The 27,277-nt window shown below is 40.9% G+C and overlaps 1 protein-coding gene across 1 annotated transcript in view; it reads right to left on the bottom strand.

Annotated features, from left to right (window-relative positions):
- Positions 1 to 27,277, bottom strand: part of necab2 (N-terminal EF-hand calcium binding protein 2) — a 129,078-nt gene that overhangs the window by 97,651 nt on the left and 4,150 nt on the right. The window contains exon 2 of the mRNA XM_064952992.1: positions 23,415 to 23,439. Coding sequence (XP_064809064.1) covers positions 23,415 to 23,439 — 25 coding nt within the window. The remainder of the gene's footprint in view (positions 1 to 23,414; positions 23,440 to 27,277) is intronic.

Here is a 27,277-nt window from a genome sequence, read left to right as displayed (position 1 = left end):
CATAAGACACAGGTTAGAGAGAGAAAATAGCATTAGTTATGATGGTTGAGTAGCAAATTCCATGAACCTTACTGAAAGCCACAAGAGCAAACATTTAAAGAGGCAGGCCTAAATGGGCCACCTACAAAACAGCACACTTGAGAGAACATCCTTAATGTCTTTATTTCTACATACAGTACAAGTCAAACGTTTGGACACCAACTCATTTTTTTTATTTGACTATTTTCTACATTGTAGAATAATAGTGAAGACATCAAAACTATGAAATAACACATGTGGTATCATGAAGTAAGCAAAAAAATGTGTTAATTAATTAACACCTGTTAAGGCTCTGGACAATACTGCCCCCTTTGGATGAATTGCGTGCCCATAGTAAACTGAAAAGAAATCTGTCCAAAATTGCTAATATATGTATATAATAATAATTATTGAATAGAAAACACTCTAAAGCTTCTAAAACTGTTTGAATTATGTCTGTATGTATAGCAGAACTCACAGGGCAGCCAATCTCCCAAACTAGTTTTCTCATTCAGAAAGTTGGGCCAACTTTGATATCATCGCCCCCACCCTTCCCAACCAGCTATGGATCTGGTAACAGTGACTATGTCTTCCGCGAGATGTCTTCTATCAGTAGAGCGTTTAATTGTTTAATTTAATTGCGTTTAAATATTGGGTGTCGCGAGAAAATAGATGCGCGTTCTGGCGCGAATTGTACACAGTCATTCCTCCGTTACAGATTGTCTGAGAGGAATTGCTTTTGTCCGGTTGAATCGCCAATTGTTTTGTACGTTAATAACATCCTAAAGCTTGATTCTGCACTTAGTTTGACCAGTTTAGTCGACATATAATATGTAATTTTGAAGTTTTGATGCGCAACTGTTCGGGACCAGAAGTAATTTTAGATGCATTTCAGCTGGAACTTGTCGCATATGCTAATACAAGGACACACGACTTGAAACCAAACGCTGTTTTGGGTAAGTATGACTCCTTCCACTACATTCTGATCGAAGACCATCAAAGCTAAGGGAATATTTATGTTGTAATTTTGTGTTTCTGTTGACTCCAACATAGCGGCGAAATATTGCTTATGTCTGAGCGCCGTCTCAGATTATTGAATTGTAAACGATTTCTGTAACGTTAAAAAGAAATGTGACAAAGCGATTGCATTAAGAAGCAGTGTATCTTTCTAACTATATGTAGAACATGTATATTTAGTCAAAGTTTATGATGTGTATTGCTGTTATCTGGCGGAGTTATCTATAATTTCTCATTTTTTAGCATTTTCTGAACACGGCGTCAATGTAAACGGAGATTTATGGATATAAATTGCATATTATTAAAAAAACTGTACTGTGTAACATGTACTATTACTGTCATCTGATGAAGATTTTCAAAAGGTTAGTGAATTATTTTTCTTTTAATCCTGCGTTTGTGATTGCATCTTTTGTTCGACAAAATGGCTACATATCGTCTGTGTCTTTGTGGTGGTTTGACATACATACACATTCGCCGTAAAACATTTTAGAAATCTGACTCGCCGGGTAGATGAACAAAGTGTTTATCTTTCATTTGAGCTATTGGACTTGTTAATGTGTGGAGGTTAAGTATTTCTAAGAATATTTTTGCATTCTGTGCGCCACTTTTTGAGTTGAGGGGGTGGGGGGGTGCCCTTGGGGAACGTGTAGCGTGAACACGTTTTAAACAAATCAAAATATATTTTATATTTGAGATTCCTCAAAGTAGCCACCCTTTGCCTTGATGACAGCTTTGCACACTCTTGGCATTCTCTCAACCAGCTTCATGAGGTAGTCACCTGGAATGCATTTCAATTAACAGGTGTGCCTTGTTAAAAGTTAATTTGTGGAATTTCTTTCCTTCTTAATGCGTTTGAGCCAATCAGTTGTGTTGTGACAAGGTAGGGGTGGTATACAGAAGATAGCCCTATTTGGTAAAATACCAAGTCCATATTATGGTAAGAACAGCTCAAATAAGCAAAGAGAAACGACAGTCCTTCATTACATTAAGACATGAAGGTCAGTCAATACGGAAAATGTCAAGAACTTTGAAAATGTCTTCAAGTGCAGTAGCAAAAATCAAATCAAATCAAATTTTATTTGTCACATACACATGGTTAGCAGATGTTAATGCAAGTGTAGCGAAATGCTTGTGCTTCTAGTTCCGACAAACCATTAAGCGCTATGATGAATTCTGCTCTCATGAGGACTGCCACAGGAATGGAAGACCCAGAGTTACCTCTGCTGCAGAGGATAAGGCCATTAGAGTTACTCGCCTTGGAAATTGTAGCCCAAATAAATGCTTCACAGAGTTCAAGTAACAGACACATCTCAACGTCAGCTGTTCAGAGGAGATTGCATGAATCATGCCTTCATGGTTGAATTGCTGCCAAGAAACCATTACTACAGGACACCAATAAGTAGAAGACACTTGCTTGGGCCAAGAAACACGAGCAATGGACATTAGACCGGTGGTAATCTGTCCTTTGGTATCATGAGTCCAAATTTGACATTTTTGGTTCCTACCACTGTGTCTTTATGAGACGCAGAGTAGGTGAACGGATGATTTTCACATGAGTGGTTCCCACCATGAAGCATGGAGGAGGAGGTGTGATGGTGTGGGGGTGCTTTGTTGGTGACACTGTCAGTGATTTATTTAAAATTCAAAGCACACTTAACCAGCATGGCTACCACAGCATTCTGCAGCGATACGACATCCCATCTGGTTTGCACTTAGTGGGACTATAATTTGTTTTTCAACAGAACAGTGACCCAAAACACACCTCCAGGCTGTGTAAGGGCTATTTGACCAAGGAGAGTAATGGAGTTCTGCATCAGATGACCTGGCCTCCACAAATACCCGACCTCAACCCAATTGAGATGGCTTGGGATGAGTTGGACCGCAGAGTGAAGGAAAAGCAGCCAACAAGTGCTCAACATATGTGGGAACTCCTTCAAGGCTGTTGGAAAAGCATTCCTCATGAAGCTGGTTGAGAGAATGCCAAGAGTGTGCAAAGCTGTCATCAAGGCAAAGGGTGGCTACTTTGAAGAATCTAAAATCTAAAATATATTTGGATTTGTTTAACACTTTTTTGGTTACTACATGATTCCTTATGTGTTATTCCATAGTTTTGATGTCTTCACTATTATTCTACAATGTAGAAAATAGTAAAATAAACAAAAACCCTGCAATGGGTAGGTGTTTCCAAACATTTGACTGGTACTGTATATATATTTTTTGCTCAGAAGACTTGGGGGGGTGCGAATATGCCAAATTGAAATAAATTGAGATTCTGTAATTAATAGAGCAGCGGTATCCAACTCCTACCCTACGAGGTCCGGAGCCTGCTGGTTTTCTGTTCTACTTGATGATTAATTGCACCCACCTGGTGTCCCAGGTCTAAAATCAGTTCCTGATTAGAGGGTAACAATGAAAAAAAGGAGAGGAACTGGCTTTGGGAGTTGATTTTGAGGGTGATAGACAATGGTAGTTCCCAATCAGATAATTACTGTAAAACAAATTAGTTTTCATCAGCGCAATGGTGAATGCATGGCTTTGTTTTGTCCTCAGTCCTCCTTTAAATGCTGTGTGTACTGATTCAGTGCTAAACAGCCATCTTCGATTCCATCCTCACCTCCTTGATCACCGCAACAGATTGTCTGGGCTTCTGTGAGGGTCATTAGCTGCCACCTACCCTCCATCAATCTCCTGCGCGACTCCAGGGCAAGGAAGCATGCAGGAAAGACCATCGCCGACCCCTTCCACCCCCTCTTCCACAGACCAAAACCTCCCGCCACCTGAACAGTTCCTTCCCCTGCACCGTGGCCCCCACCGTCCGGCCACCTGTTCCACGATGGTCTTCTCATCCATGGACTTTGCACTATGCACTATTCATCCACAGACCATGCACCCTGCACTATCACCACAGAACTGCACATTATTCTTTGCACATGTCTTGCATAATTTAAAATGTTGCTTATGGCTTTCATAGTGTAGTCTACAGTTTTTAGCTTAGTGTTCATAGTGTATGTGGATCTGTGGAAATTCTGTGTCTATATATTTTGTCAGTATATTCTGTTTATCGTCTTTCTGTATATTCTGTTTATTTTGCTAACACCATTTCAGAGTCAAATTCCTGTACATGCAAATGTATTTGGCGAATAAAGCTGATTCTGACATGTTAACCTGAGTTTAGCAGGTTTATCATATGTCAGTTTACATTCTATTATTTGGGACTGTTTATTTACTGTATGAACTGTAGCAGCAGATTATCCTCAGATTATTGTCTTCATATAATTAAAAATCCCCATGTGCTGTTCGTGTGTGTGTTTTTGGGCTTAATACCTTAAATATTGGATCCTGCCTTCAATGAGTGGACTCGTTTTATGGTGTTTGCTAGAGCTGACTGTCTGCTTTTCGTTTGACAGACAAACGTTTCTGGTTAACAAGTAATTAGCTCGCTAACTTTAGCAAGTAGATTCCACTCAAATCAAGGTATAGTACACCTATTTGAATTTATTTCCCAATTAATTTGTCTATCAAGCTGCTGGGTTTCCCCAAGCCGTTCAGTGCTAACTGCTCATGCCGGCTAGAAAGCTTAACAGACGGCTCTGCAGTGCATCTATTTGGGGGCCAAAAAACAGAAGGCTCAACCAACCAACACGACGGGTTTCAGGCAGCGTAATAGCCAATCACAACACTGGAATGGCCAGGGGCAGGAATTTGTTAGTTTGTCCTTCACGCCAGTGAAAGTGATCGATCTAAGGTTTATAGACAAGCACCCGCTTTTAAGCCTGCCCCCCATCTGCCAGAAATCCAAACCCAAAAGGTGCCAAGACTTGAGAGAGAGAGCAATTTGTGACTATTGCTGGTTGACAATTTAATGTGTTCAAGTGTATCCACTCTCAACTGGCCTGTGCACTCGCAGGACCGTCCTCGGATTCCCTCAACCACATTTCTTCTCTCTCAACTTGTGCAATGATGTTTCATCTTGCTGGTACGCACCAACTCGCGCCCGTTCAACCTTTGAATCGGATTTGACTCCATACTAGCCAATATTGAGTCATATCATGAATGCTCAGAGAATGGATGTTACAGCTCACAGGGGGATGGATGGCAAAGCCTTCTTCTCAGTGCTAAGCTTTTCAGCACCTTAAGAAGGTTCAAGTAGAGAAAAAATCTTCAAAAGGGCATCTTAATTTTGAGCCTTTGATCCAAAATCCATCCATAAAACCAAGACATTTCATGAAAATATCAGACTCTTTTAGTCTCTTCACTCCAATCAAAGCCTAACACATTTTCAGAATGTGGTAGGATGTATCATTGAGTAATAATGTATGTTATACTGTATATACAGTAGCTATAAAACAGAGATAAGCAATCTGCAAGGCAAGGCTGCTATAGAGTCTAGATAGGGAGAACCTGGATCTATTGCCTCGTATAAGAGTATAGGTACTGATGAAAACTTAAAGGCTGCATGATGATTTTTCCCTCTCATTTAAACAGGGACTGTGGTCCGTAGACACTAAATGGAAAATAAATAAACCATGGTGCTGACCTAAGGTCTTGTCCATTTCCAGCATCAATCCCCTTCAGAAACACCAAGCAGCTCCCAGCCATCTAATCACTCCGCTGTCTCTCCTCTTCCCTGGTGTGGTCTGATGGGACTGCGGCCATTAAATCCCCTAGAGTATGTATGCGCAGCACAGCTCCTGGATGGCTCTGGCTCACTCCCATAGGCATTTACTGAGAGAGGTACCACCAACGCATCAGTCAAAAATCCAAATTTCTCCAAAGTCCTTAAGGATGTTGGGTGTGCCTGAAAACACTGATTTGGGTTGCTCTTGATGTTCTGCATGGTTTCAGGGCATTGTGATTCAGGGTTTCTCTGTGTGTGATAAAACACTGCTGGGAGATAGACAGCTTTGGAGGAAAGTCAGAAACACACACTCTATTTGCCCAGTAGGCCTATCCACATCCCCCACTGAACACTGTGCTTATCACAAACCCAAACATTCCTGCTTACCGTTTTTTGATACTTCTACATTCAAAAACAGCAGAGCTCTGTTGCTTATTCTGAGAAAAAAAATCTAGGCCTAATTAATCTGGATAGAGTACTGGAGAGAAGGGGGGGGGAAACAGAACAATATTAAATGGGAACAAACCCAAAGCTCTTTGCTTGAGGCCCAAAGTGTGTTTTAATTAGCCATCAATTCCCTCGGCATTGGGTAGTGAGACTTCAACAGACCTGCGGATGCCAAAATCATTTTCAAACACTTTAAAAGATTCCTGCTGATTTTTGATCTTTCACAGTTGTTAGGTTCTGCTGCTGCATTGTCACAAGAGCTGTGTTTGAATATTCATACTAACCTCACTAACCTTACTATTTGTGACGTAAATTGAGTATGTAGTATGCTTATTGGTCATAGTATGTATATAGTTAGTATGCCAAAAGTTCCCGGATGTCGTACCACATTCGCCAAAATTCTAAAGTATACAAACTGTGGACACCAATTCTGTGCTCTAGGGCCCGTATTGCAATTCTTACAAAAATGTGCGTGGTTTCACAACATTTTCAGAATTGAAGAAAATGGCGGAAAATATGCAGCCGAAGTTTGACGAGAGCGGATACAAATATAAGTACAAAAAGTAACTATTAATTGCTTTAACTAATTATGATAAATGTTATGAAAATGTTGAGCAATGTAATAAAAAGTAATGACTTTTTAAATAAGTTATGCTACACGTTATGTTGGCCGACAATTTGTTTTGCTACACTAGCCTTACAAACAGCAGAGCATATAATTACAGGAATTGCTTGTATGTACCGGTATGTTAGTTAATAACAACTACCTAATGTTAGTTGGCTACTAATACATCGAACTTGCCAGTATATTAACTAGATTCTATCTAACTAACTACCCAACTAACTACCTAACTACCCAACGTTTAAGTGGTATAGTCATTGTTCGTTCTCAATGGACATTGTTAATAAAGTCGTAAGATGTCTAGCTAGTAATTTGTTAGGCTAACAAGCTAGCAAGAAGTTGAATAGCAACAGCATCGACTTCCAGTACACAGGTGAAGCGCTAGTACACTCAACTTAAAGGATACCTTTAGTTTACAGTATACTAAAATGAACTAATAGTATGTAGTATATACTCATTAAGTACAGTATGTAGTATACAGTAGGTTAGTATGGGTATTTGAACACAGCTAAGGTGTTTTTTGTTTCCTTCATTTGCTGGACGTCTTGGTTTTCGCCGAGCACTAAACTTCAGTGCCATAGCTCTCCCTCCCCACTGACAATGTATACCATTGACAATGTATACAGGACAGATTAGCTTTCAGATCAGCTTTCTCTATTTAAATTTAAACTTAACATTAGAATTATTTCTCAATACTGACGACGGATCAGCTTCTAGAGCGATATTACCACCTCTGGCTGCAAATATTGCCTAACCAAAAAAAATGCACTAAACCACCGATTTGGCACATCATTGCGCACGTTAGTCCACACATAATTAAATATATTGAGACACATTAGACAGTAGTCTATAAGTAGCAAAATAGAACTCAATTAATTGAACATGAGATGTATTTCAAAATGATTGAAATAAGCCTTTAGCTTACTGTATATATTATAATGCAGTCATATCTTGGTTTTTATTTGAAGCATATTTTTATACTTCGCTTGTTTGTACTGTATAATTGCAAAGACGTTGGCAACTTTGTATTAGTAGTCAACTTTGTTCTGAAGCTATCGGCGGTCACAGAGAGACAGATAACCATGTGATTCAATATTTAGCAGAGATCCTATTTGTATAAAGTGAAATGGGAGGGATATTTTTTTATCTAACGACGCACTTAGTTGTTCTACGAGTGTTCTGAGGCAGGCGTTATATTATGTGCGTTTTCAAGTGCAACGTTAACAATGGTTTTGGGATACATCTTGGAGATTTAACGATGCTCCTACAAAGGTTCTAACGATGAGCTTAGCCTTAAGATGCTTTTGGGAAACCGGGCCCTGGTCTGGTCAGGGGGAAGAGAATGGTCTATCTGAGGCTCAAGGTCAGTGAGCAGATTTTATCATGCTGGGTGTTGATGCTGAATAAACCATGAGCACCCTGCGCTTCTCTTCCATAGTCTCCTCTCTCTCCTCTCTCCAGCCCTTTCCACTCTTAAGCACTCTCCCCAGCCTGACTGCAGGTTAATTAATAAATTAGCAAGGTTGGGACTGGCTGTTAGAAGAACACATGTTTACAAGTGTTCACAGAGGTAATGCTGCTCATTTAGATCCACCAATCACCATTACAACCACCATTCACCCTAGCCCAATACTGAAACCACTATGTAGGCAGAAGTAGAGAATATTGGATAAACAAACATCCCTAAATGACTGTTGTCTTCTTATCACCGTGAGTTACAATAATTATCTCAAGCTAAATGAGTCAGAAATCTACGGAGCATCACAAACAATAATTAAACCCCCAAAAAGAGGAACAAGACAAGGGCACCAGGCAGCAGGCAGCGTAGAGACAGAAATTTATCCTGCTGAAAGGAGAGGTGTCTGACAGGTATTCACACAGGGATGATGACAAACACATACAAGAGGGAAAGTCACTGAGAGCGAAGGAGAGCGAGAGAGTGTGTGTGTGTGTGTACACTTTGTGTATATCTTTGTTTATACAGTACACTTTATGGTAACTTTGAGAGAGAAAGACAGACACAGAGTGAGCGAGAGAGCGGCAGGTAGACAGAGAGAGAGAGAGAGAGAGAGAGAGAGAGAGAAAGAGGGAGAGGATAATGGATGAGGTAGAAATGCATGGGTACGTGTGTATGCGCACTGTCCTTTCCTGACACTGGCGACAGCCCTGGTTCAGATGATGTTCTAACTCCCAAAGAGGCCCCTGAATAATAGATGATGCTGAACAGAGGACAAGACAGGGAGGAGAGTAGCAGCTCTATCTGTTCACTTCATCAGCTTCCAGCTCACCTGTGCAGCTCCCCAGCCTCTTCTGTCCTGATTCCTGTCCTATCTGTGGCCAGGGAAAGTAAGCGCTGTGATGGGGCAGAAGGGAATGTGATCAGCCTACCCTGCAGTGAGGTGGCAAGTATAGAGGTCACCATGTAGGGACAGAGACCACTGCTAACAGAGATAACCAGGGCATGTACACAGCACAAACAACAGCAAATAGAGCAGACTTCAAGGTCACCTCTGTTAGCATTCTGTGCAGTTTCCCTTACTGCTGGGATAGAGGACTCACTCTATGGGCACATTTCTATCAGTAGGCTGGAACTAGACCAAATGCCGTTCTCTAAGTAACATGGCAACATGGCAACTGTAACTTACGATGTTCCTCAAGGTTCCATTATAGGACCACTATTGTTTTCACTATATATTTTACCTCATGGTGAAGTCATTTGGAAACATAATTTTCACTGCTATGCGGATAACACACAGCTGTACATTTCAATGAAACATGGTGAAGCCCCAAAATTGCCCTCATTGGAAGCCTGTGTTTCAGACATAAGGAAGTGGATGGCTGCAAATATTCTACTTTTAAACTCGGACAAAACAGAGATTCTTGTTCTAGGTCCCAAGAAACAATGAGATCTTCTGTTGAATCTGACAATTAGTCTTGATGGTTGTACAGTCGTCTCAAATAAAACTGTGAAGGACCTCGGCATTACTCTGGACCCTGATCTCTCTTTTGACAAACATATCAAGACTGTTTCAAGGACAGCTTTTTTCCATCTATACCACATTGCAAAAATCTGAATCTTTCTGTCCAAAAATGATGCAGAAAAATGTATCCATGCTTTTGTCACTTCTAGGTTAGACTATAGCAATGCTACTTTCCGGCTACCCGGATAAAGCACTAAATAAACTTTAGTTAGTGCTAAACATGGCTGCTAGAATCTTGATTAGAACCAAAAGATTTGATCATATTACTCCAGTGCTTGCCTCTCTACACTGGCTTCCTGTTAAGGCCAGGGCTGATTTCAAGGTTTTACTGCTAACCTACAAAGCATTACATGGGCTTGCTCCTACCTATCTTTCCGATTTGGTCCTGCTGTACATACCTACACGTACGCTATGGTCACAAGACGCAAACCTCCTTACTGTCCCTAGAATTTCTAAGCAAACAGCGGGAGGCAGGGCTTTCTCCTATAGAGCTCCATTTTTATGGAATGGTATGCCTACCCATGTGAGAGACGCAGACTCGGTCTCAACCTTCAAGTCTTTATGGAAGACTCATCTCTTCAGTAGGTCCTATGATTGAGTGTAGTCTGGCCCAGGAGTGTAAAGGTGAACGGAAAGGCACTGGAGCAACAAACCACCCTTGCTGTCTCTGCCTGGCCAGTTCCCCTCTCTCCACTGAGATTCTCTGCCTCTAACCCTATTACAGGGGCTGAGACACTGGCTTACTGGTGCTCTTCCATGCCGTAACCTAAGAGGGGTGCGTCGCTTGAGTGGGTTGAGTCACTGACGTGATCTTCCTGTCCGGGTTGACGCCCCCCCTTTGTTTGTGCCATGTCGGAGATCTTTGTGGGCTATACTCAACCTTGTCTCAGGATGGTAAGTTGGTGGTTGAAGATATCCCTCTAGTGGTGTGGGGGCTGTGCTTTGGCAAAGTGGGTGGGGTTATATCCTGCCTGTTTAGCCCTGTCCGGGGGTATCGTCGGATGGGGCCACAGTGTCTCCTGACCCCTCCTGTCTCAGCCTCCAGTATTTATGCTGCAGTAGTTGACGTGTCAGGGGGCTAGGGTCAGTCTGTTATATCTGGAGTATTTCTTATCCGGTGTCCTGTGTGAATTTAAGTATGCTCTCTCTAATTCTGTCTCTCTTTCTCTCTTTTTCTCTTTTTCTTTCTCTCTCGGAGGACCTGAGCCCTAGGACCATGCCTCAGGATACCTGGCCTGATGACTCCTTGCTGTCCCCAGTCCACATGGCCGTGCTGCTGTTCCAGTTTCAACTGTTCTGCCTGCGGCTATGGAACCCTGACCTGTTCACCGGACGTGCTACCTGTCCCAGGCCTGCTGTTTTCAACTCTCTAGAGATAGCAGGAGCGGTAGAGATACTCTGAATGATCGGCTATGAAAAGCCAACTGACATTTACTCCTGAGGTGCTGACCTGTTGCACCCTCGACAACCACTGTGATTATTATTTGACCATACAGGTCATTTATGAACATTTGAACATCTTGGCCATGTTCTGTTATAATCTCTACCCGGCACAGACAGAAGAGGACTGGCCACCCCTCATAGCCTGGTTCCTCTCTAGGTTTCTTCCTAGGTTCTGACCTTTCTAGGGAGTTTTTCCTATCCACCGTGTTTCTACACCTGCATTGCTTGCTGTTTGGGGTTTTCGGCTGGGGGTCTGTACAGCACTTTGTGACATCAGTAAGGGCTTTATAAATAAATTTGATTGATTGAACACTCCTGAGCGAGGCACAGGAGCCAAAATACTGGAATAAAGAGGGGAACAAAAAGAGCATTATAGCAGAGGAAGAAGTGTTGGGTTAGCGGGTCAGATTCATGCTGCACTCTGTGGGGTTGTGAGAGGGACTTTCCCTGCAGTCTGCCCATGGAGAAGAGAAGAGGAAAATAGGGCAAGAAGAAACCTTTGTGAATCCACCACTCTAGAGTTCTCTCCACTTCCCAAAGAGCAGCACTCACACTCTCTCTGCTTCTTTCTTCTTTTCTCTCACTCAATTTCTCATTATCTCTCTCTCATTCTCTCATTTCCTTCTCTTCCTCTCACCGTTTCCATCTTCACTCTCTCATGAAAATGTCAGTAGCCTGTCACTTTGAAGCAGAACACTTCCTTCCACTCCGTCAGCAGAGTGATCTGTCTCACTAGATCTGTTCAGACGAGAGGAGACAAAACGCTGAGAGGCAACACACAGCTATACTAGCCAATGGCACAAATACTTTTCACCCTAGGATATAACAAACATTCCACTCACACTGAAACCTAAGGCAACACTAGGATCAAACCTCTTAGAAAACAATTACTTCAACACTAAATCTAGTGACTCAACGGCTGAAATTTGCAAACATTTCCTCATTGTGCTTCAATAAAAGAACATTTCTGAAAACTTTCTGGAAAACGATTATATGATAGGCAGTGGGATACTCTCTGCAAGCCAGTCAAAAAAAAGAAAAGAATTACAGCTCCACAACGATCTAGGCATGTAAATCACTAATCAGGTACACATGCTTACACTCTCCCACAAACTATCGGTGCTGTTACAGCTTTTTCCTGTAATGCTGGATGGGAAACACTCACGCACCACCTGAGCAGTTTCGGGAATGGAGCATAGAATAAATAGCATTGGCAGCTGTGCTCAGAATTTAAAGTGGGAGAAAGAAGCCAATTACATTTCCATTACCACCCACTGTCTATAATTACTGATACCTCTCTTTCTCTCAGGGAAGCGTTTCGCTTACAGGACTTCCACATTTAAAGGGGCGTGATGCGTCCCACCCTCTGACGGTGGGCCCAGAAGCATTACCCTGCAGGGTCAGAACCTCTAATCAGGGCCCGGCAAGCAGAGCTCGTCTGGAGCCATAAAAGTTCCAGGGCCAAAGGAGCATGTCAGCTAAGCTATAAAACACACACTAATGATTACCGTTCTCACTGCAGCTGCGTTATTAACGCTTGGAGACATGTAGGGGCAATTCCATGGTAACGTAATTATGCATATATTTCACTTTAAAATGTATGCCAAACAACAAAAAAATGATTTAAAAGTTTAACAAACCATACAAACCATTCCCGGACCTGCTGTTTTCGAATCTCTCTCTACCGCATCTGCTGTCTCGAACTCTGAATGATCGGCTATAAAAAGCCAACTAACATTTATTCCTGAGGTGCTGACCTGTTGCACCCTCTGTGATTATTATTATTTGACCCTGATGGTCATCTATGAACGTTTGAACATCTTGTCCATGTACTGTTATAATCGGCACAGCCAGAAGAGGACTGGCCACACCTCAGAGCCTGGTTCCTCTCTAGGTTTCTTCCTAGGTTCCGGCCTTTCTAGGGAGTTTTTCCTAGCCACCGTGCTTCAACATCTGTATTGCTTGCTGTTTGGGGTTTTAGGCTGGGTTTCTGTACAGCACTTTGTGACATCGGCTGATGTATACATTTGATTGATTTGAACTATATGCACAATGACTACTTTGAACAATTTACACAGAGAATTTCACAAAAACACATTTACTGGAAGAACTGTGCAGATGTAAAGTTTGGCAACAGAATTACAGTAAAATCTCCCTCAATTTTTTTAATGTGATCACGTTTTCCAAAAACTCTACTCCACAGAAAGAATGGGGTGTCAGATATGACATGACACCTTGAGTTTGAAAAATATCTTGGTTATTGAACTACTGTAAGTGAAGTGCATAACCCAGTAAAATAATTACGGTAACGGAATTATTTCCTGGGTCCCTGATCTGTACTACACAGAAATGCATAATTATCAGTCATTCTCCTCATGCTGATGTATCCTGAATAGGTACACAAAGGTAGAAATAGAGTGCCTTCAGAAAGTATTCAGACATTTTCCACATTTGTTATGTTACAGCCTTATTCTAAGATTGATAAATAAAACATCCCTCATCAATCTACACACAATAAACCATAATGACAAATCCAAAACCATTTTTGATTGTTTTGCAAATTTAGAAAAACAAAAACAAAATTATAATCACATTTACATAAGTATTCAGACCCTTTGCTCAGTACTTTGTTGAAGCACCTATGGCAGCGATTACAGCCTCGGGTCTTCTTGGGTATGATGCTACAAGCTTGTCACACCTGTATTTGGGAAGTTTCTTCCATTCTTCTCTGCAGATCCTCTCAATCTCTGTCAGGTTGGATGGGGAGTGTCGCTGCACAACTATTTTCAGGTCTCTTTAGAGGTGTTCGATCGGGTTCAAGTACCGGGCTCTGGCTGGGTCCACTCAAGAACATTCATAGACTTGTCCCAAAGCCACTCCTATGTTGTCTTGGCTGTGTACTTAGGGTCGTTGTCCTGTTGGAAGGTGAACCTTCACCCCAGTCTGAAGTCCTGAGCACTCTGGAGCAGGTTTTCATCAAGGATCTCTCTGTACTTTGCTCCATTCATCTTTCCCTCATTCCTGACTAGTCTCCCAGTCCCTGACTCTGAAAAACATCCACAATGTTTTGGTACCCTTCCCCAGATCTGTGCTTCGACACAATCCTGCCTCGGCACTCTACGGACAATTTCTTTGACCTCATGGCTTGGTTTGTGCACTGTCAACTGTGGGACCTTATATAGACAGCAGTGTGCCTTTCAAAATAATGTCCAGTCAATTGAATTTATCACAGGTAGACTCCAAGTTGTAGAAAAATCTCCAGAATGATCAATGGAAGCAGGATGCAGCTGAGCTCAATTTCAAGTCTCATACCAAAGGGTCTGAATACTTATGTAAATTAGGTATTTCAGTATTATTTTAAATACATTTTTAAAAATGTCTAAAAACCTGTTTTCGCTTTCTTATCATGGGCTATTCTGTGTAGATTGATGAGGATTTTTTTTTAAATGTAATCAATTTTAGAATAAGGCTGTAACGTAACAAAAAAAGTCATGGGGTTTGAATACTTTCCGAATGCACTGTATGCAACCTCATCCTTTGCATATATGAGTATTATTCTACACACCGGCTATTATTCCCAAACAAGACCAAATTTGGTTGGGCCGGACCAAATCTGAACCGATCATAGACGTCTATGTTTCACAAGTTTGAACATCACAGAGTAGCACAGTAGAGTACAGTACAGCACATCACAGTAGAGTTCAGTACAGTACAGTATAGTACATTATACTGTACTCTAGTGTGCACTACTGTACTGAACTATACAGTACGTTTCTGTACTGTACTGTGCTGTACAGTACTGTACTGTACTGTACTGTACTGTGCTGTACAGTACTGTACTGTACTGTGCTGTCCAAACTTGTGAAACATAGACATCTATGATTGGTTCAGATTTGGTCCGGTCATGAACGTCTATGATTGGGCCAAATCATTGCCGGTAATAAACTGTAGACGTTGAAATCATGGCTGGTCCGGACTTGCCCAAAAAACAACGTCTGTGGATGTTGAAATCAAGGCCAGGGTGGGCTAACCAAGTTTCAAACACCAACTGTGGATTGTGGCTACTTTGATTTCCCATTGTAGTCAATTCAACTGCAGTAATTACCTTACAGATTTTTCTGTAATTGTTGTTACCAATTTGGTAACAGAATTACAAGTTTTAAGAAACATTGTCTTGTGCCTTGTAATTATGTTACCTGTCTTTTAAGATATGTTCTAATTTCTCTCACTCATGAAGAGGGAGAATAATGAACGTTCATAGAAGTAACAAGGGAAGATAGACCTACCAATTAGTTATAGTGTTTTTACTGATATACATATCTGTTTATTAATTATTATAAGCTGCGTAGTTCGAGCCCTGAATGCTGATCAGCTGAAAGCTGTGGTATACGTATCAGACCGTATACCACAGGTATGACAATGATGTTGGTAACCAGTTTATAATAGCAATAAAGCACTATGGTGTTTTGTGGTATACTGTATTTAACTAGGCAATCAGTTTCAGAACAAATTCTTATTTACATTGACGGCCTTCCGGAGAACAGTGGGTTAGCTTCCTTGTTCAGGGCAGAACGACAGATTTTTACCTTGTCAGCTCGGGGATTCAATCCAGCAACCGTTCAGTTACTGGCCCAATGCTCTAACCACTAGGATACCTGCAGCCCCAAAATGGCCAATATAGCACCGCTAAGTCTGTATCCAGGCACTCCGTTGCGACATGCTTAAAAACAGCCCTTTGCCGTGGTATATTGGCAATATACCACAACCTCTCTTACCTTATTGCTTAATTAATAAGGATTGGCATTCCGTCAACGGGACAGTTGTAAATCATGCAGCAAGTTACGTCAAGATTGCAGATTTGAGAGAAACAACAAATGTCGGTACATATAAGTGTCTTATATCGGCTGAAAGCTTAAATTCTTGTTAATATAACTACACTGTCCAATTAACAGTAACTATTACTGAGAATAAAAATGCCATGCTATTGTTTGAGGAGAGCTCCTAACCACAAAACACTTTTTTTCTTCGCGATAGGTTTGATAAATTCACCTCTGAAGGTGAAATGTGTACTTACATTCTGATATCTTGCTCTGATTTATCATCCAAAGGGTCCCAGAGATAACATGAAGTGTTAGTTTTGTTAGATAAAATCCTTTTAAATATATCCTAAAAAGATCCATATAGCATGCACGATCGATTTTGTATTTCCACTCATTCAATTTGCAAAGAATAGAATCTGTGAAAATCTCACCCTAAATGTTGTTTCAATGAGTCAAATCACTTTCATATGTATTCCTCAGAGTTCCTAGAAGGTAACAAGACTTCACTATTTAATTAGGGGTGTAGTATATCCTATAGGACACCATATTTGGTCAGAGAGTGACGCCTTCAAGACACGTCGATGACGCGAGCGGCCATCACTTGAACAACTGTATCTTTGTCAAATGTATGTCGTAAAATGTAGCAACTAACCTTGTACGACAGCATGCCTTTTCATTTTGGACAAAAATTATAAGGATATTCAGAGTTATGAAGTTATAAAAACTGGTTATTTTGCAAATGTTGAACTTATAATATGGCTACTAATACTTGAAAAGCTAAAAGTCCAAGTAAACAGATTTGACGATATTCTTGCAGAAAAATGGAATATGAATGCGAATCTCTCCTCCATGATTTGTCCAAATGTACCTGGGGACTTCACACTAAAAGTCTTGTTGTTCATTCATTTTTCAAGTTATCCATCTGAAACTTTGCACATACACTGCTGCCATCATGAGGATACTATTAGAATTACAAGCAGAGTGAAGGCTATAAACTATGACCTTTCTCTTTGCATTTCAAAGATGGTGATAGAAAAAAAAATGTTGATTTTTTTCTTTGTATTTTCTTCTACCAGATCTATTGTGTTATATTCTCCTACATTAAATTCACATTTCCACAAACCTCAAAGTGTTTCCTTTCAAATACTACCAAGAATATGCATATAATTTCTTCAGGGCCCGAGCTACAGGCAGTTAGATTTGGGTATGTCATTTAGGCAAATTTTTTATTTATTTTTTAAATAGGGCTATCCCTAAGTTAAACTTACAGAAGGTAGAGAAATGTCTCCAAAAATAAATATGTGTTGATATTAGTTGTCAGGGGTCTTTGCTTCAACATTATTGTGTTTTGATGTATTTCTAATACCTTTTTCTGGAAGATGTTTTCCAAGACTCCTTTTCCATCTGTTTGATCAGAAATCAAAGCCATTACTTATGTCACATTTCTAAGATGTTTGTTATTATATTTTTTTATCATTTCCCAAAATTATAGACTCTTAGCTATCATTTGACACCCAATTTGATATGCTCCGATGAACTTCACATGTTGGTGCTCATGGAAATGATCATAGGCTTCATTAGCAGGTGCCTTTTTGGAGGTGGGCAGGAAGGGAGAGGCAATACAACCTCTGACCCTTGTTGATCCATACATGGATTCTATTGAGAAGAGCTAAGGATTCTCTCTCTCCCCCTCTCTTTCCCTAAGATACAGTACCCTCCCATATGTAACGGATTACAAAACAAACTGTAATCCATTATGTTACCAGCTAAAATATTGTAATAAGATTACAGATACTTTGAAAAACTAGATGATTACTTTTAAATTCAGAAAGGATGTTTGCTGTTTTCTCAATGACATTCAAATGTGCAATAAATGACCATAGGTCAGAGACCCCTATGATGACACTAAATGTGTTTGATGGATTGTGGTAAAAGAGCAGGAATTGGCCTTTGTAGGCTACAGCCCAGGCTGTCTTCCAGTGGTGCGACTGCTGTCGGCATCCAAAGATTATCCAATTTAAATAAAAGCTTGGAGGTAAGGACAACAGCAGATATATAACTTATTATTGATATCTAGGACACATAGCACATTGATGAGACTCACACTTCTGCTTTCTCATTTAGCTATTTTGCTATATTGTGGTTGTTGTTGTTGTTCACAAATGTAGTCCTATACTGTAGGTCAGTGCCGGTCAGTGCCATTTAAGTTTAGGGAGGACACTTTTTCTTAATGAACATGGCCTTATTCCTATTACAGCATATTGGATGACTGTCATTCATAATCCATTCAACTAGCTCAAACGTAACATGCTACAAACTAGCCTTCAAATTAAAGTTTATAACATAGGTGCACAGGTCGAGGGACAAATTGGTGTATTCAAGGTGACAGACAATGATACATTCAATACCGCCGAGGGTGTAATCATTAGTCCAAACAGTTGCAAACAAGAGTTTCTATTGGACAAATGTAGGTAGGTTAATCCCCGTTTGGTTAGGTAGGTTAATCCCTGTTTGGTTACGTTTATAACAAACGTTTTCAACAGATTCGGCAGAATGTATACACCCATAATCACCCGAACACAGTTCACTTTAATAGCAGCCACAAACAAACAGCATCATCACTTTGCTCGTTGTATAATTCCTTCTCTGCTCACATTTTCCCTTCACTTATGGACTTCAGTGCACAACACAACAGATGCCTGTGGCCAGGCAAAAAAAAAACGTTCCAAGCCAAACATTCATACCATAACCTCTAACCGCTACACATAGCCTATATCGTTCTCACCATATTAGGTAACGTCATAGTCAACATAGTCAACAGCTAGTAGAACTAACACATTAGTAAACCCGCTACAATCATGTTACAGTGTACAGTCAGCAAGCAGTTTAGCAGTTACACCAGTGGGCCCCGGTGGCAATATATTAATAAAACCTAAAGCTTACCTTGATTTGAAAGTGTTCCAGTGTTGGATAGGCTTAGCCAGCTAGCTAACATAAATGGCATTCCTCTCTGTTTGAGCTGGGTTTTGGAGTAGGCTAAATTAGCTAGCTGCAATAGCTAGCTAAGTAAGTGAAAGTGAAAAAAATGCAACAAAATAGAGCTAACTCTTTCTTTTTCTGCTGCTTCCCCTTAATTGTTGACTAAATTAATTTGTTCAAAACTGTTCAACTATTGTCATTCTCTCTCTGAGTCAACTACTCACCACATTTTATGCACTGCAGTGCTAGATAGAAGAAGTTTATTAAGCTGCCCATCAATCAATGTTTTTGCCACGAGGGATGTATTCATTACAGAAATTGTTTACCATTTAAGAACCAAACGGAAGCAAACAGAGCAAAACAGAAGTTTCTATTGGACCAATTCAGGTAGATCCCTCCCCATTTCGTTCAGTTCACTTCCGCTTAAGAAACTTTTGCAAAAGAATCGGCATAATGAATAGGCTATGCCGCAGTGGACAGCCAGTGAAAAATGCGCTCTTGCAACAGCTGTATAGAGTGGATCCCAGCCTGTGGAATACAAGTTTGAGGGAGTTACTTCTTTCTAAATCTAATTCGTGCTGATAAAAAAACTAGAATAATCCATAGGCCTAACGGACATATGCTGAAACACTCACACTTTTTATAGACTTAAACAGCTGCAAATTATCAAGCTTCACCAACAAAAATGTAAACAATAGGCCTATAGCAAATGGAGCATATGCAGCATACATTTCGGTAGTGCTCAAAGCATGAAATTCCCAGAGCAGCATTTCTTCAACTTGAAGCAGTCCTCCATGACAACAAAATCATAAACAACAGAGTAGGCTAATTAGGTCTTAGTTTTTGGGTTATGCTCAGGTAATACAATTTGGCAAATCTATATTTCCATGTCCTATTCTTGAATATCAAGGGGTATTAATTGAATCGGAATGATTGGAAATCTGACAGACTGTTGTTTTTAATGTAATGATATAGCCTAATCATATTATTATCTGTAGTAGAAAGTAATGGGTTAGAAGACACCTAAACTCGGCTAAAAAATAAATGTCATTTTTTCAGGACCCTGTCTTTCAAAGATAATTTGTAAAAATCCAAATAACTTCACAGATCTTCATTGTAAAACATTGTTTCCCATGATTACAGAGGGTAGGGTAAGCAATTAAGGTCACAGTTAAAACTTAGGACACTTAAGAGGCCTTTCTACTGACTCTGAAAAACACCAAAAGAAAGATGCCCAGTGTCCTTGCTCATCTGCGTGAACGTGCCTTAGGCATGCTGCAAGGAGGCATGAGGACTGCAGATTTGGCCAGGGCAATACATTTCAATGTCTGTATTGTGAGACGCCTAAGACAGCGTTACAGGGAGACAGGACGGACAGCTGATCGTCCTCGCAGTGGCAGTCCACGAGTAACAACACCTGCACAGGATCGGTACATCCGAACATCACACCTGCGGGACAGGTACAGGATGGCAACAACAACTGCCCGAGTTACAACAGGAACGCACAATCCCTCCATCAGTGCTCAGACTGTCTGCAATAGGCTGAGAGAGGCTGGACTGAGGGCTTGTAGGCATGTTGTAAGGCAGGTCGTCACCAGACATCACCGGCAACAACATCGCCTATGGGGACAAACCCACCGTAGCTGGACCAGACATTACTGGCAAAAATTGCTCTTCACTGACGAATAGCGGGTGATGGTCAGATTTGCGTTCATCGCCGAAGGAATGACCGTTACACCGAGGCCTGTACTTTGGATCGATTTGGAAGTGGAGGGAAGCGGAGGGTCCATCATGGTCTGGCGTGGTGTGTCACAGCATCATCGGACTGAGCTTGTTGTCATTGCAGGCAATCTCAACGCTGTGCGTTACAGGGAACACATCCTCCTCCCTCATGTGCTATCCTTCCTACAGGCTCATCCTGACATGACCCTCCAGCATGACAATGCCACCAGCCATTACTGCTCGTTCTGTTCGTGATTTCCTGCAAGACAGGAATGTCAGTGTTCTGCATTGGCCAGCAAAGAGCCCAGATCTCAATCCCATTGAGCACGTCTGGGACCTGTTGGATTGGAGGGTGAGGACTAGGGCCATTCCCCTCAGAAATGTCCGGGAACTTGCAGGTGCCTTGGTAGAAGAGTGGGGTAACATCTCACAGCAAGAACTGGCAAATCTGGTGCAGTCCATGAGGAGGAGATGCACTGCAGTACTTAATGCAGCTGGTGGCCACACCAGATACTGACAGTTACTTTGGATTTGACCCCCCCCCCCTTTGTTCAGGGACACATTATTCTATTCATGTTAGTCACATGTCTGTAGAACCTGTTCAATTTGTGTCTCAGTTGTTGAATCTTGTTATGTTCATAAAAATATTTACACATGTTAAGTTTGCTGGAAAAAAACGCAGTTGACAGTGAGAGGACGTTTCTTTTTTGTTGAGTTTATATAACCAAACCCATAAAGTAAAATGCAACATATATTTATTGCCAGCTATGTATAAACTGTAACATTGATTTATCCTGCAATATGTCGTTCAATTGGTCATATTCATTTTTGTCTTGTATTGCTTCTTCATAAGCAAGATTAATTTATTTGGATGAGTGATGTCTTCGCTAGATGCAAAGTAAAAATGGATTATATTGTAAAAATGTATGAATGTTCTTTTACAATTTTTGTCTTAATGGAAATATTCACCAATTTTGAATGTTATATTGTGTTAGTGCATCTCTGAGAGATGTTCTATTGATTCCCAGGGTAATTTCATGTTTTCATGTCTTCATGTGTATCTGTTCAAGCAGGCAGAAATCCGTCCAGTATGATATGGCACCGTGATAAAGTCTCTCTCACTACACAGAAAGTTAATATGAATATGACTTTTAGATCTCAAAAACGTCTATCATACATGTCTGATTTCAATACTGGCCGATGTCATAACGTAGGAGGTTGTCTTCTCTCGAATGAGCCATTGACCATATTTTTTCCAACCTCGAGAAATGTGTAGTTTTAACAGAAAATCCACCACATTTCTCCTATTTGTCTGCCTCTTCAGTCCAAGGTGCATTGCATGGTGCCGTTCTATGGCCATTGTGAATGTCAGACTCCACTCTGTGAGGCACATCGATCTGCAGGTTGAACATGTTAAGATTGTAGACTCCAAAATTGATAATGCAGTTTGTTTAGGCGATTTTACAGCTACTGTAGCTACTTCACATGCTGATATTTACTTTGGTATTAATGTGTGTAGCTAACTACCATAGAGAGAGCATTTCATTATGGGTTCTGTAGTCGACTTGAGCTGGAACAGATTTCCACCAAGATTTTTACATGTTGCTACCAACTTTATTATAACGACAAAATTAAACATTTGTTCACAAGAAAGATTGTTCTCACATATTAGTGTTAGCAGTGTGTAGCAGATTACATTTAGAAAGTCATCTCTCTCTCTCTCTATGTGTGTGTTTAGCATCTCTCTCTCGTTAAAACAGCCACAGAGCATTTCCCAGGAGAGGAGGATAAAAATAGCACAAACTGAGCTTGTTCCATACATCAAATAACAAGGATTCTCTTTAACTATGTGCTTTTGGCAGCTGTGGTCCTTTTCACAGTGATTAGCTGTTTTTCCCTTTGAAAAATAAATAGTTAGATTTCACCATTGCGCAGCTTACTCATGAACCCACAGGAAAAAGCCCATATTCCTCTGAGTAAAACAAAACCAAGGACAAATCACTGGTTTTAGAACAGCAAATTATTTGGTAAATCTAAAGGGAACTTGCATTTACAGGATTGTTGGGTGTCCATGCAAAAGGGTTACACACTGCAAGAGATACAATTAACTTTGGTGTATTGACCATGTAGTGTATCTACTGTGTTAGAAACAAACATACACACCGAATAGTTAACTATTTTTTATATTTAAATATGAAAGATTCTAACAACTCATTGATTGAGAGAATGAGGGAAAATTGCAATAGTTATCTGTCCCAAAACACAGGCACTCATCCTGCTTGCTAACTGTATGCTCACACACACACGCACACACACACACACACACACACACACACACACACACACACACACACACACACACACACACACACACACACACACACACACACACACACACACACACACACACACACACACACACACACACACACACACACACACACACACACACACACACACATCAGAGAATACAAGAAGATGGCCATCTGGCTGATATGAAAACTGAGCTTTTTAAGTTGTCTCCTTGTTCGTTTTCTTCTGTCTTGTCAAAGGCTCCAAGAGACGACAGCTGAACAAACAAGTGACAGAGGGAATGAGGGAAGCGCTGGCACCAAACAAAACGCTGTACTAGCCTGGAAATTAACCAACACCCAAATAACCCACAACACTGGACAGGGTGGCTACCTTACTGAGAGGGCACAGACAACATGATAACAGATCAGTTTAACAAACAAAAACACACTTACCATCCTTATCAGCTCTCCGGAAAATCTGTTAAGACAAAATAGGAGCTCTGCATTAGCGAAGGGACTAGTCACGTGAAAAGTGTCAAGACATGAAACATGATAAAACATGGCAAAAAAGGTCAATGATACCATAACGCCTAAAAAGATACTAGCCACAGACACGGAGACAGTAAATAAGCCTGTCTGAATGGCTAGTTAAGAGTAAGTGAAAACCCATTGTAGTCTTGTTTAAAAAGCCTGACCACATTGTGCACTCATGTGTGTAATAGCACAGTTAAGGCTGCAGGGTAGAGTAAGAAAAAGCATTCGTTTGTCACTGGAAAAGCAGTATTCACACCAGTTTAAAACACTAATACATTTTCTGTAACCATTGTTATAACTGGTGGGGGAAACATATTCATGTGTTGTTTCTTTCTATGCTTTTGAAAGCGGTGAGTGCATTTCATCCATGAATGAGCTTAACAGTATAAAATACTGTGTATACTGTAGGTGTTTGTCCTTCGTGCGTTTATTGATACTATCTATTTGCTTCACCAGATTGATGAGCACTTGAGTAGTTTTAATAAAACAAATCAGGGGTAAATAATTGACCATGGAAATGGACATGTGACTTAGAGAACACAACATACATTACTACGGCTTTATTATGTGACTGCAGATGTTTGAAGCCTTTATAACGAGTCTGTGCCATGTTTATCTTTGGCATCTGAGGGTGAAGTAAGCTGAGCAAAACGTCTTGGGAACCATTTCAGATCAATACCACAATCTTCCACTCCACCCGAAAGGCACTGCTAGAGCACTATTGAAATCATTTAGAAGTGATGGTGTTTGCTGAGCTTAATCGTTTATATCTTCTGCTATCGGAGAATTTCTTTGCGATACAAAGATAAGGGAAAGGAGATCATTTTGAGATGGATGAAATAGTCAGGTTTGATGAAATAGTCAGGTTTGAGAGAGAGAGGGAGAGGAGAGAGAGAGAGAGAGAGAGAGAGAGAGAGAGAGAGAGAGGGAGAGAGAGAGGGAGAGAGAGAGAGAGAGAGAGAGAGAGAGAAATAAGGATTGGGGAAATTAGATGGGGAGAGAGAAAGAATTGCAGGTTGACATTTATTGGGATGAGTCTTGTCCTGGAGGCAGAACTGAGAGATTAACGCTAGATGGGCCAACTGCTAAATCAAAATTGGCTTCATTTTAGATTAGGGTTAGGCATTAGGGTTAGCAGTGTGGTTAATGTTAGGGTTAAGGTTAGGTTTAAAATCAGATTTTATGACTTTGTGGCTGTGCCAGTTAGTGACCACTCTGCAGAGCTGCCCCAAGAACAAGATCCATGATGTAAAACACTAATGTGCAAAATAAATACAGGTACCTACTCTCCAGAAAGACTCATCCTCACTGACACGATTAGAAAAGGTGCATTAAAATATTACATATCATGCAAAATGTAAAGCACAATTAAAGCAACAGAAGTGGGGAATAATATGATAAAGGTGGCAGATGTTTGTGTATAGAATTGGCCAATTTGGTGTTGAGGGGCTTGTCTGATCATCCATTTGTCAGGCCTACCAGCATGGTGTCACATAATGTAGGTGACCCAATTTCACTTCGTTTCAGATAAAAAAAGCATATTTGACAAAAAAAGGGGACAAACACCAAATGCACACACTGCTCCTCTGAAATATATAGAATGAAAACGACATCAAAGAGTATCACTTACTAAGACAAGTATAAAACAACTAGAGCAGCTCAGTTCCCAGGGGCCAGGGTGTGGTTTGCTACTGTTATCCAGCGGTTGGAACTGGTTCAGGGAACAGAACTGAAAACCGTAAAATATTTTTTACAGAGGAACAGAACCGAGAATGAAAGTGATCAATACTGTTCAAGAACAGAATGGTTATTATGCAGCCAACTTAGCCTACTCAATCACTTTTTATAGCTACTGTTAGTACAGGCCCCCTGGGCCATATACAGCATTCCTCACTGAGTTCTCTGAAATCCTATCGGACCTTGTAGTCATGGAAGATAATATTCCAATATTTGGTGCCTTCAATATTCACATGGAAAAGTGCACAGAACCAATCCAAAAGGCTTTCAGAGCCACCATCGACTCAGTGGGTTTTGTCCAACTTGTCTTCGAACCTACTCATTGCCACAGTCATACCCTGAAATAAATATTGTGGATCTAAATGTTTTTCCTCATATTCCTGGACTATCGGAACACCATCTTATTACGTTTGCAATCGCAAGAAATAATCTGCTCAGACCCCAACCAAGGATTATAAAAAGCTGCACTTTAAATTCTCGGACAACCCAAAGATTCCTAGATGCCCTTCCAGACTTCTCCCACCTACCCAAGGACGTTGGAGTTAAAAAATCAGTTAACCTCCTAACAAAGGATCTAAATTTAACCTTGTGTAATATCCTCTAAAAAAAACATTTATCACAAGAAATGAGCTCCCTGGTATACAGAAAATACCCGAGCCCTGAAGCAAGCTCCCAGAAAATACCCGAGCCCTGAAGCAAGCTCCCAGAAAATACCCGAGCCCTGAAGCAAGCTCCCAGAAAATACCCGAGCCCTGAAGCAAGCTCCCAGAAAATACCAGAGCCCTGAAGCAAGCTCCCAGAAAATACCCGAGCCCTGAAGCAAGCTCCCAGAAAATACCAGAGCCCTGAAGCAAGCTGCCAGAAAATACCCGAGCCCTGAAGCAAGCTCCCAGAAAATACCCGAGCCCTGAAGCAAGCTCCCAGAAAATACCAGAGCCCTGAAGCAAGCTCCCAGAAAATACCCGAGCCCTGAAGCAAGCTCCCAGAAAATACCCGAGCCCTGAAGCAAGCTCCCAGAAAATAACCGAGCCCTGAAGCAAGCTCCCAGAAAATACCCGAGCCCTGAAGCAAGCTCCCAGAAAATATCCGAGCCCTGAAGCAAGCTCCCAGAAAATTGGAACGGAAATGACGCTGAATAAAAACAATCCAAAATGTATTTTTGATACAGTCGCAAAGCTAACTAAAAAGCAGCATTACCCAAGTCCAAGAGAAGATGGCCTTCACCTTTACAGTGATGTATTCATGAACTTCTTCGATGAAAATATCATGATCATTAGAAAGCAAATTGCAGATTCCTCTTTGAATTTGCGTATTTCTCCAAAACGCAGTTGTCTTGAGTTTACACAGAACTGCCAGGACCTAAGATAAAGGGAGACACTCAAGTTTTTTAAATCCTGTATCTCTTGACACATTCACAAACCTTCTAGTTGCCTACTGGACCCGATTCCAACTAAACCACTGAAAGAGTTACTTCCTGTTCTTGACCCTCCTCTGTTGAACATAATAAACGCCTCCCTATCTTCCGGGTGTGTATCAAACTCACTAAAAGTGGCAGTAATAAAGCCTCTCATGAGAAAGCCAAACCATGACCTGGAAAATTAAAAGGTAATAATGAGAGACAGAGGAAAATAATGAGAGATATGACAAACAATAAGCAAGAACATTTGTGAGAAAGAGCGAGGCACAGAATGGTGGGAACAGGGCGAGAGAGAGAGAGAGAGGCAGCGTTCTCCCTGACTTTTTTCCTCATTAAGAATGGATGGATCTGTTTTCCCTAGGCAGTCACTGCTGTGTGGAGTAGGGGTGTGGAGGAGAGAAGAAAGGAGAATAATGGGGCTGTAAGAAATACTGTACAAAGAACAGATACTGTGAGTTTTCTCTTCTAATCAGATGGGTTTTCAATACTCACATACCTTTAAATATACAGTAGGTCCTGGAAGTCTCAGGTTTTTGCTATAACGAGTTAGAATACCTAATGATAAGCTGTAGACCATATTACTACCAAGAGAGTTGTCATCTATATTTTTCGTAGCTGCCCACCACAA

The sequence above is a fragment of the Oncorhynchus masou genome, chromosome 31 (genome assembly GCF_036934945.1).
Source record: "Oncorhynchus masou masou isolate Uvic2021 chromosome 31, UVic_Omas_1.1, whole genome shotgun sequence".
Classification (NCBI taxonomy): domain Eukaryota; kingdom Metazoa; phylum Chordata; class Actinopteri; order Salmoniformes; family Salmonidae; genus Oncorhynchus; species Oncorhynchus masou.
The sequence above is the reverse complement of the archived record's forward strand: the minus strand, read 5'-3'. Positions and strand labels throughout refer to the sequence as shown.